Source organism: Danio rerio, chromosome 12 (genome assembly GCF_052040795.2).
Source record: "Danio rerio strain M-AB ecotype USA chromosome 12, GRCz13ab, whole genome shotgun sequence".
Classification (NCBI taxonomy): domain Eukaryota; kingdom Metazoa; phylum Chordata; class Actinopteri; order Cypriniformes; family Danionidae; genus Danio; species Danio rerio.
Window position 1 is genome coordinate 19,858,769 of NC_141032.1, and position 12,061 is coordinate 19,870,829.

General features: G+C 34.2%; 2 protein-coding genes across 7 annotated transcripts in view; one reads left to right on the top strand and one right to left on the bottom strand.

The window, feature by feature from the left end:
- Positions 1–5,216, bottom strand: part of eif2ak1 (eukaryotic translation initiation factor 2-alpha kinase 1) — an 11,316-nt gene extending 6,100 nt beyond the window's left edge. Inside the window, 7 exon segments of one of the 4 annotated variants that reach the window (NM_001077567.3) lie at positions 1,055–1,151; positions 1,246–1,326; positions 1,417–1,516; positions 3,559–3,596; positions 3,707–3,843; positions 3,913–4,080; positions 4,845–5,216. In NM_001077567.3, coding sequence (NP_001071035.3) covers positions 1,055–1,151; positions 1,246–1,326; positions 1,417–1,516; positions 3,559–3,596; positions 3,707–3,843; positions 3,913–4,080; positions 4,845–5,028 — 805 coding nt within the window. In that variant the 5' untranslated portion in view covers positions 5,029–5,216. 4 annotated transcript variants of the gene reach the window in all.
- Positions 1–12,061, top strand: part of pms2 (PMS1 homolog 2, mismatch repair system component) — a 33,906-nt gene that overhangs the window by 8,324 nt on the left and 13,521 nt on the right. The window contains exons 1-4 of one of the 3 annotated variants that reach the window (XM_087276063.1): positions 5,791–6,072; positions 6,268–6,407; positions 6,486–6,572; positions 11,332–11,434. In XM_087276063.1, coding sequence (XP_087132189.1) covers positions 6,059–6,072; positions 6,268–6,407; positions 6,486–6,572; positions 11,332–11,434 — 344 coding nt within the window. In that variant the 5' untranslated portion in view covers positions 5,791–6,058. Of the gene's footprint in view, positions 1–5,790; positions 6,073–6,267; positions 6,408–6,485; positions 6,573–11,331; positions 11,435–12,061 lie in introns of those variants that run through there. The other 2 variants (XM_087276062.1, XM_087276061.1) reach the window with 2 other exon arrangements.

A 12,061-nucleotide genomic window follows, 5' to 3' on the forward strand; every position in this document is an offset into this window, starting at 1 on the left:
ACCTCTTCTAAATCATAAAAGTGGCTCTTTTAAATTATAAATAAATACCATAATCATTTTTCAAACATTTAGTAACATGAAGAGAACAGTTTTCTAAAAAAAAAAAAAACAATTCTATAGTTTTTCATTTGAAAATGTTTGTTTAATGCCCAAATGTCTGTCTTTGTTTTGGTCTGTGTGACTCTGCCCACTGACAGTTTACCTAGTAATATTTTAGCCCCTTGGGTTGCCTTGACAAAAAAAAAAAACACAGCTCTTTTTTTTTTTTTAGCCATGAAGCATCAAAGGAGACTGGCTCAGTGGTTAACACCATCACCTCACAGTAAAAAGGTCGCTGGTTCGAGTCCCAGCTGGGATAGTTGGCATTTCTGTGTGGAGTTTGCATGTTCTCCCTGTGTACACTCTGGTTTCATCCGGGTGCTCCAATTTTCCCCACAGTCTAAAGACAGGCTATAGGTAAATTGAATGACCTAAATTGGCCCTAGTGTATGGGTGTGTGCTTGTATGCAAATGGATGTTTTGAGTTGAGTTGCAGCTGGAAGGGCATGCGGTGCTTAAAACATATGCTGGATAAGTTGGCGGTTCATTCTGCTGTGGCGACCCCCAATGAATAAAGAGACTAAGCCGAAGGAAAATTGATGAATAAATGAAGCTGCATCAATATATGATGATTCTGCTGAAAATGTGTCCCCCAGAGCAAAGATGCAGCCCGAAATAAGTTGCGGACTCGGATGATGGAAGATTTTAATTTGCAAACAATGCAAACGTAAACATTAGCTGAGCAGCTTGTAGTAAGGCTCAATCACTAAGCACACACGCTCCTGTTATCAATATGGCAACCAACATGAGCTTCAAGTAGGAGAGTTGCAAATATCTTATTTTTAATTTGGCCTGCAATACCTAGTTAAACCACTGCCATTCTTACATACTGCACTTTTAAATGTTCTAATTAGACTATGCCCTAATCCTGTTTTTCTGAGCCCAGTTTGTGCAATCAGGCCAATGTTACCAGACCTATTATTATTGAATACCATGTCAATATGAAGCAACATACCTGTCACAGCAGGCTGAACGTGTTCCATCCATGCAGTGTGATATCCAACAATATTGGGATGCTGAAGGCTGGAGAGCACTTTAACCTCTCTAAGAACCTGCGTTAACATAAAAGAGATAACAATGATCCAATAATGATAACACAATAGGACAGTGGGAGGTAAAGTATAACTTTGTAAATAATAACTTTACCTTCATACAGTCATCTCGTGTTACTTTCTTGATTAGAATTTTTTTCACTGCATATTCCTGACCATCAAGCTTGTTTGTGACCTAAAAGAGTGTGAGCGCTTTTAGTAAGAACCTTTTTAAGATCACAAGGTTACTATATTTGGAGTACAATATTATCAAAAAACATCTTACCCTAAACACTTTGCCATAGGATCCTTTACCCAGTGTTGCTATTTCTTCAAATTCACTAAGGTACCGGGATGTCTGTGCTTGGAAAAGACCATCTTTGGTTCTAGAATAGATAAGCATATCTCAATTTTAGTTTTATTGTTGTGTTTTATTGTTCTGCTCAAAGGTTTACGCTAAATACCAACACATTTATTCAGCAAGGGGGAATTGAATAGTTTCAGTTTCAAATAACAGATGATACGCAATGCTTCTTGAGCACCGAATTAGCATGATAATTTCGGTAAGTCCTAAAGATGATACTATAGACTGAATAATTCAGCTTTTTCATCATGAGAATAAATTAAAAAAATACTTTGAATTAAAATACATTTTCCCATCTTCCCATTTCCTCCAGGTGCTCCGGTTTTCCCCATAGTCCAAAAACATGCGATATAGGTGAATTGGGTCAGCTAAGTTGGCCATGGTGTAGAAGTGTGAATGTAAGAGTGTATGGGCATTTCCCAGTGTTGGGTTGCGGCTGGAAAGGCTTCTGTTGCGTAAAACAAAAGTTGGATAAGTTGGTGGTTCACTCCTCTGTGGTAACCCCTGATTAATAAAGGGACTAAGCCGAAAACAAAATAAATGAATGAATGAATACCGGAGAGAAAAAAAGAAAGAAAAAAAAGCAACCACATAACTTAAAATAATGAATAAAAAAAATAAAAGGACCCCTTTGGTGATCTCCTGACATCGAATAGGATTATATCAGGGGTGCAGTCGAGAAATTTGTTTGTTGATCAAAGCCTTTCTAGATTTTGTCTTAATTAGGACATGTTGTTTTTCCAGCCATACCAGCCAGTGCGAAGTATTTTTTATGATTAGGAGGAGTGCCTGGAGGGCCATAGCCCTGTGCAGTTTAATTTCAACCACGCTTTAACACACTCATCTGAAGGTTTCAAACAAACCAAAAGGACCCAATTAGCGTGATTAAGCGTGTTTAGTTAGGTTTAAAGCTAAACTGCGCAGAGCTTTACACTTGTGAATAAAAGTTTCCCCTAATATCCAAATCCTAGGGTCATAACTGTTATGGATACCTATAATTTTTAACAATATATATATAAAAAAAAAAATAAATAAATAAAAACGAATACAGGAAAACTTCAAGGCATATGTAGTAAATTGTCTGATGTCTTGCATCTTTGATATTTTGAAGATATAAATATTTAACATGTGAAGGGTTTAGGAGAATACATCTGATGCAGTATATTAAAGGGCTAGTTTACCCAAAAATGAAAATATTTGCTCGCCATTTACTCGCCCTCAAGTGGTTCCAAACCTTTATGATTTTCCTTTTTTTTTTGTTAGAAACAGAATATTTATTTATAAATATTTATTTATTTATTTATTTGTTTGTTTGTGCTGCAAAACTGCTGCATTTGTGTGTGTATGCGGTCCTTTACTATGGAATCAGATTAGACTCAAAAGAAATTCACGCAAAAGACACAATGTACACATGCGTAGCCAAATTCACGTGTATGAAATCAAATATTATTGAGTCTAATCTGTCTCCATACTTTACTGACAGTGTGTGGATCTTAATTAATATATGCATACTCCACATGTCTTAGTTCCATTTCTGTTTAGTTCAGTTATGACTTAGGTCAGGTTAACGTAATCAAAAAAAAAAAATTAAAATCTCAGTTTTGAGCTCATGTAGGTCTACAGTTTAAAATTTAAGTTTAACCGAATAAACAGTTAGTAAACACAAGTACATCTTATTGAACAACATTTAATTTCATCACTAATTATCATAGTAAAACAGTTTCTGATGCATTTTGGAAACAGGAGATGAGCCCCTGGTCTAATGCACCACCTGGCTTCAGAAACCCGTTCTCAAATACTTACTTTTAGTCATTATTTGGGTAACACAAACATTCTAAATGCCTTTGGCAGAATTCAAATGAGCCATTTTAATCTAGATTAATTCCAAGATTACAGTGAGATTAATCTAGATTAAAAAATAATCTATGCCCACCAATAATTTTTAATAAATTAAATCTCGCCTTGGTGAGAGATTTCTTTTTTTTTTTAAGGCCCCTTCAAAATATCCAAAAAATATTTTTTTTAATTAAATAAATAAGTAAGTAAATAAGTAAATAATTTTACCTTTTGCTTTGGCCTTCTGTACTCAAGTACTTATGTTCCTTCAGAAAACAAAAGACAATAAGAACAAAATGGGAACTAGCTTTCTTTATGAAACCATCTGCTGTACAGAATCAAAAAAGAAATAAATGATGAATCATGTTGGATTTACCTGGGGGAAAAGGGATGAGCTTGTGGCGTGCAGGAGCTCTGTGAATGCCCTGTTATGCTGTAATCGGACCGTGCTGAACTCATCACTGATCGCCAGTGGGGACAGGAGGTTCATAGCCGCTAACCGCTGGCCTATCACTGAAAGAAGCAGAGGCATTTTAAAAAACACTATTTAGTACGAATAATAAATAAACACCACTGACTTACCTTTAAACAGCATTCGTGACCGTGTGGGATCACTCTCATAAACAAAGCACAAGTGTTCAAGTAGAGATCCAAGCAGAAGTTGGTTGGGAATGGCAGATGCAAATTCCTGAATCGATGGATACTGTTTTCCGGCCAGCAACACCTCACAGTTAGTGTCTGAATCCGAGGCTACATTTATATTACAAAAAAGGGAGAATAGTTCATTGTTTGTCTGTTTAAAGGGATAGTTCATCCCAAAATTTAAATTCTGTCATCATTTACTCACCTATTACTTGTTTCGAACTTCCGTTAAACACAAAAGAAGATATTTTGAAGAATGTTGACAACCTAAAACCATTGACCTCCATAGTATCTGATATTTCTACTACAGAAGTCAACGGTTACAGGTTTCCAGTTTTTTTTTCTTCAAGATATCTTCTTTAGTGTTAAACAGAAGAATTAAACTCATAAAGCCTTGTCTACCGCTTGAATTGAAAATGTCTTACCTTCAGCAATAGCTTTGGCAATTAAGGCCATAATATCATTTTCTTTTGAATCCATTTAAACACTAAACATTTGCTGTACTAATTCAACAGCTGAGTAAACAAAAAAAAAACCACCAGTACTATTTGGGCATCTTGTGTGTCCAGCAGGGGTGGGTAAGGGGTAAGTAACTTATCAGCTTGAAACATTTTCAAGTTGGCCCCCACACCCCTAAGAAGTCCCACAAATGCTATATAAAGTAGGAGGGACGTCTTTAAACTACATTATTGCAGTTTAGTCATTTGGATGTATTACTTTGACAGCTTTTGCACCAGATAAATACGGACTCAAACTACTCTCACACAATTAACACCGACAGACGCATTTGTTTTAGTGTTTAACTACAATTTCAACAGTGCAATGTCAATAAAGGGGGCTGTGCTAAACATTATCAGTTGCAGTAGACTCACTGTCAAATTGGACGTCGTCCTCCGTATCTGTCAGGCTGAACATTTTCCCTCTAATGTTAGATTCTCTCTCTTGGGTGGAAAGGCCCCGTTGGAAATGAAGGCTACGGCTGTTAACATTGGAAACTACACTGCTAACGTTACTCGAACTTTCGACTACCATGAGGGTCTCTTTTCTGTGAAACATGGCGTTCTGCTACAAGACACTTAGGTGCATCCTATCTGTTAATTCCATTCAATAAAACCGACAATCAAACCCTCAGTTCTGTTAAGTTGACCACACTGAGCTAGTTCTAAAAGTAGCCGAATATAATAATCACTGTAAACCGACAGTGAACTGCCATGTTTTGTATGGTTTCGAAGCACAGAAGTAAGGGATTGTCTCAAAATTTCTCTTTCGTTTATGGTGCGAAAAAAGACTTAAAACACGAAAAAATTTTATCCAAAAACATATGTTTATATATATTTTTTGTTTCTTAACCTTTGTTTCTATGCACATTAAAATCTGTAAGAAAATATAATTTATAGTGTTTTAGGACATTGTCAATTTCGGCTTGCATCAGTTTGAAACTTTTTACACAGTCCCCTACTCAGGCAAGCACGCGCAGGATGATGAAACTCTTAAAAATTAAACGTTATCTTATTTTAATTATTTTTTATTTTTAATAAAGTAAAGTAAGCTATAAAGTAAAATAAGCTAGTCAATACATTGTGAGAATATGTATAATAATTGGAAAAGGTTTTTTCAAATCTTAAACCTAAAAAATAAACTGAAGAAATAAAGCGCATGACTTTAATATTAACTAGAGATATAAAATATTGGAATAATAAAAGCAAGACAGCCAAATTTCAGAATTTGTACAACAGACTGAAGTTGATCACATGCTACGCAAAACATGTGGTGACCTGACGTTTTGCGTCACTTCGCAAGCGGGAAAAGTACATATAAAACAACACAGACTAGAGAGGTGCAGTTATCTTCCTGCATGTACCAAAACAAAAGCAAAACGTGTTTCATCGCAGTTTTTCCGGAACATCGTATTTGTTGGAGCAATGAAAACGGATAACGGAGTTACGTCTCCATGTTTAGCTTGAATGCAACATGGAGCAACAGCTATCAAAGTAACGTTAGCCACAACAAATAGACCCACAATGCAGCGTTTGCAAGTTAGACGTCTGTAATTTTACGTTATATCAAATCTTTGGCTATTGTAAGGATGTCAGAATCGTGGTAAGTTAATATAGGTTCGCATGCTTTTCCCAGTTGCACTGTATGTAAATATAAAATTTATATTATGAATATGTAAATGAGATCAAAATAATAGACTAAGAAGGAGGTTAACTGCTTAAATTAAAATGTTTACTATTGTAGCCTTTACTTTTGTTATTCTGCTTGTCTTTCATTGTCTGCGTTTTAAATTCCTAGCATAGAATCTGCTGGAGCCATAAAGGCAATAGACAAACAGTCCGTCCATCAGATCTGCTCAGGACAGGTGGTGCTGAGTCTGGCCACAGCTGTGAAAGAGCTGGTGGAAAACAGCATTGATGCTGGAGCTACTAATGTTGGTGAGTTTCAAGAATTAGAGATCATGCACCATTGTTGTACATAAACGTGCAACAATTTACATGATTTTTTTCACACAGATGTGAAGCTAAAAGACAATGGCATTGAGCTGGTGGAGGTGTCTGACAATGGAAAAGGTGTTGAGGAGCAAAACTACGAGGGACTAAGTAAGTTGCATTTTTAGAGTTTAGTTTGCACCTTTGGTCAAACATTTATAATCATTTAAAAATATATATTTTATAACCCACTTTTTGTGTTCACTCTTGAAAATGATGTGTTACATGAAAGTCCAGGTTTTGATAAAAAAGAAAGAATATATGTTTAGGTCCGTGTACATTTTGTTCATTTGTTTTCCATTTTCAAACGGAATAAAGGAAATGGAGAAAACGGCCGTTTTTCTGTTTTTCTTTTGCTCACGAGAAAACGAAAAAACGAGATTTTGGCTGGATTTTCGTTTTTTGGTTTAGGGTAGGAAAACGGATAAACGACTTTAAAATTCATTTTACACATGTAGGCGGTGCTGAAACGCCCACTTTCCTCTAATTGGTTAACCAAATCTGCGCTCGTGACGTCACCCTCAAAATAAAAGCCTTACACGCAGGCTTTTAATTATTATTATTTAATTTTATATATAAACAAAGTTTACATATTCTATCATTTGAACCACACACAGTTAGCAGGCTTACATTCATTGCGTATGTATAAATTAAATAAAAACGTAAAGCAGTATTCTTAGACATTTGTCATTAAAATAAGGTCATAGTTCACTGCCAAGCTTCCTGCTGCTGTGCACCTAATGCTGAGCAAAGAAAGCCATTTCCGAGGAGCACCTGGTTTGCATGATTGTTTCAGAGCAAGGGCTTTATAATAATAATAATAATAATAATAATTATTATTATTATTATTATTATTATTATTATTATTATTATTATCAGTTACTAGTGTTTTTATTGTTTGGTGTGTTTTTTTTTTCTTTTTAATAGTTGTTAGCAGAACCAGAATAAGAACACTTTGGGCCCTGCTATAAAAACAAAGGGTACCATTTGTTTTCATTTATTTCTTCCTATTTTAATTATATATTGTAATTATTTATTTGATAATTAATACTATTTTATTGCAATGCCAAAGTAGGCCTGTCTTATTATTATTTTTATTATTAAATTTGCTGTTATTGTAGGCTAGATGGCAGGCTTTAAATATTTTAAATAACATTTACTCATAACCTTACTAATTCGAGAGCCGAACCTAAAAAAGTTTAAGTGCAATAAGCCTGTACAAAAAAGGGAGCCGCAATGCATTTCTAGCGCATTCTTTCACTCAACAATTATTGCTGGAATAATGAAATAAATTTCAAATTAACTAATTAAACACATTATAGTTGATAAAAAAAATTGTGTCTAGTAGTTCCGACAAACAGATAAGCTCGCTACATGTGCGTTGCGCTAATAATTTGACATTTGCTCTTCTTGAGAAAGTGCTACAGCGGGCCCTGCTATTTTACATATAAGGTTAGTGATACATATTTTAAATTAGTATTGCACATTATTCATTCATTTTCTTGTCGGCTTAGTCCCTTTATTAATCTGGGGTCGCCACCGCGGAATGAACCGCCAACTTATTTAGCAAGTTTTTACGCAGCGGATGCCCTTCCAGCCACAACCCATCTCTAGGAAACATACACACATACATACACACTTATACAGTACGGACAATTTAGCCTACCCAATTCACCTGTACCGCATGTCTTTGGACTGTGGGGAAAACCGGAGCACCCGGAGGAAACCCACGCGAACGCACCACACTACTGAATTAGACACACAATCTCAAAAAAAAAAAACTTGATGCTTATTTACATTATCTAAAGTCATTTCTTACGAGGTAGGATCTGTTGTTGTATTATATATTTTCGTTTTAATATGCAAATAATTTTCTTTAATTTGTAATAGGCCTATTGTCCCTCATTGCATAAAATAACCAGCCTTTGTATTCAATATGTTTGTAAATTGTCCATCCAGTTTGACGCAAGCTAAACAACATTTTGGCCTGTTTTGCTTATTAAATGAGTGATTTTCACGGAGAAACAAATCATCCATCCACACAGTTTTGTATAGGACCTGTGTGAACAAAAATATACACTTCATCATAGCCTATAGGAAAATTTATCTGTTTAGAACCAATTTTGTGTTGTATAATTAAAAATATTAAAAATACAATAAAAAAAAGGAATAACATTTGAAGTGCAATGCTTCAAAGATCCAATACGCTGCATGCAGAGCCAAAACAAAAACTGGTTTGTTTGTTTAATAAAATAATAATATGAAATTAAAGTGAAATAGTTCCATAACCTGTATTATAACTGTAGTCACCCTAGATGACAAATCATCCGTTGCGCCGGTCAGTTTCACCTTTAATCAAGAATGTGCCAGTACCAAATGAGAATATTTACAGATTACCTCGGAATGAGACCTCGGTCTGTGAAGGATGCAGAACACAGAAACTCGTTGAGAATGGAGATGCATGTTAGATGTTTTATATCCCTTTAGATATTGTAAATAAACAACAAGTTTTTATAGAGATTGTGAATGTCTTTTCTTTGACGCACGCGCTGAACAGCCCCGAAAAGTCGCCTTTATTTAGCCTGTAGCCTAAATAATAGTTTAGATTTTATAACATATAATGTTCCATTACTTTAAATGTATAATGTTTTTTAGTATTATTGATTATATAAAATATATAGTTTATATAAATGCGCTCTGATCATTCAAGGATCATAATGCGTTGCATATTCTTCTTATTCTTCATTAGGCTTGATCCGTAAATTGTGTATTTTATAAACTGATCGTTTATAAGGACTAAGCTATTAATAACTGTAATTCCTCGAATGTAATATTCTTGATTAAAGAAAAAGAGAACTTAATTCGACATATGCATATAGTGCGCTTATTCCTGCGCGCATCGCGCGCTTTACCGAATTATCTTTTTTATTTTTTATGCACTATAAATGCATCTGGCAGCACCGAAAAGAACAAATGCCAAGTTATTAGCGCACCGCACAGACAGCTAGCTCGTCTAGTCTGAACCAGGGGTTTTCAAACTATTCATTGCACACCGATCCCATTGCATTTTATTTAGGATAAATCACTTATTTAAAATTAATTAATTAAAAGGTGCGTACTCTCCAATACACCACCGAATTATAGTGTCATAATATTTAATAATTATAATTAAGATAGACACCTGACCTCCATTTAATAAACAATTTATTTGCCATACTCTGTTAATTTGAAGTTCAAAGTTTAAATCATTTATGTTAAACTTAAATTATTTAAAAACTTAAAAAGACTTAAATTTAGTCATTTAAGACATTTTAGGTCATAAGTTTACATACATTGACCGTTGCATTTAGTAGGCCTATTCTGGTCTAAATAAGCTTTTTGCATCTTAGGTGTTTACACACACACATTAAGCAGTTTATACGTACATTTAATGTTACTTTGAAATTACTTTTGATGCAATAAATAATCCTAAATAGTTGAAAGTGTTAACATATTCTTGAAATGTAGTTATTTTATAACTATGAAATTTATTGCTAAACAAAGTGAATCATTATGAATTTGCCAAGAAATAATCCACTTTACCACTGTAAAGCAATGCCCCACACTCACTAGAACGGTAGAACCTGGACTGTATGATATGTTCTGTATGTAAAATAGAGAAAATAAGCAAGATGCGCAGTCCCATGCAGCCTTAGTGAAATATAGCGCGTCACAGCAATGAACTAAAAATAAAACCGCCCTTGAAATGCTGGCGATCTTAATTTTTTCAGCTTACACTGACTGAGAATAATGTTGCACTATTTTATTAACAAATAATTAGAATGTTTTTTTTTTCCTTCAACACATTCATCATTACTTTTGCCTGTGCAAGTTTTTTGCGCGCGCTTGAGTGCGAAGGCATCTATTTTCAGGTGCAAGATGCCACTTTGGGTGGCACCAGTACACTCTGCCACACCTGTGGCTATGTCCCTGCTACAATAATAATAACAACAACAACGACAAAATAATAACAAAAAATAATAATAATAAGACAGGCCTACTTTGACGTTGCAATAAAAAAGTATTAATTATCAAATAAATATTTACAATAGGCTAAAGGCATATATTAAATTAAAATAGGAGAAAATCCAATGTAAGGCTTTTATTTTGAGGGTGACGTCACGAGCGCAGATTTGGTTAACCAATTAGAGGAAAGTGGGCGTTTCAGCACCGCCTACATGTGTAAAATGAATTTTAAAGTCGTTTATCCGTTTTCCTACCCTAAACCAAAAAACGAAAATCCAGCCAAAATCTCGTTTTTTCGTTTTCTCGTGAGCAAAAGAAAAACGGAAAAACGGCCGTTTTCTCCATTTCCTTTATTCCGTTTGAAAATGGAAAACAAATGAACAAAATGTACACGGACCTGTTTAGATATGTATCTTATATTCTTGAATTCATTTTATGCAGTAAAACTGCAATATTGCAATTTAAAGTGACGGAAAATTCTCTCTCTATATATAAATAATTATTTTTTTATTCAGAAATCATGTTTTATTTTCTATTTTCTACACAGTTCTATTAATTTTTTTATATTAGTTTCCGTTTTATTTTCAGTAATTCTAGTTTAGAGTTAACAAAACACATCCTGTGTTGACCAGGTAAAAGTTTAATGTTACTTTGTACTGCTTATAATAACTCTTTTGTAAACTTTTAGTATTGAAAATAAAACATTTTACTGAACTTAAAACAATTTTTTTATTGTAATAATATTTTAAAGTATGCATTTTTTATCTATTTTTCTTCAGGCATTAGAGACTCAAAAACATGATCTGATTTATTAGAATATGTTCACCACTAGGGTATGTAATTTCTGTCTTCTCTACATTTGCAGCTTTAAAACATCACACCTCAAAACTGAAAGAATTTTCTGACCTGATACACGTGGAGACGTTCGGGTTTCGTGGTGAAGCTCTGAGTTCACTTTGTGCTCTCAGGTAACACTTAATTTATATCTTCTTAAAGGGATAATTCACCCCTAAATAATTTTTTTCTCATTATTTACTCCCCCTCACATGGTTTCAAACCTTTGAGTTGAATTCGTTTGCTAAACACAAAAGAAAATATTTTGAAGACAGCTGAAAACCTGTAACCACTGACCTCTATAGTAGGAAAAATAAATACTATGAAAGTCTGTAGTTACAGGTTTCAAGATTTCTTCCAAATATTCTTTTGTTTATCAGAAGAAAGAGAGCCGAACAGTTTTGGAACAAGTAAAAAGAGAGTAAATGATGGCAGAATAAAATTTGTGGCTGAATTATTGCTTTAATGTTTATAATATGAGCTTAAAGGAATAGTTCACGAAAAAAAGGAAAATTCTGTCATCATTAAAGGCATCATAAATACCTCAAATTAAATAAAAAAAATAAACTGAAATTATTTAATTTTGAACAAATCCTGCTAAAATTAAATTCTTTTTTGAGTTTTAGCAGTTCGAATCCCCTCACCAAACCAATCTTTTTGGGGAGTTCATTTTGACTCCTAAACTCCTTTGAGCTACTATTGGTCAATGACGATTCTGCAATCAGTTGGTGTGTTCTGGAACTCCTTGGTCTCCCAATTCG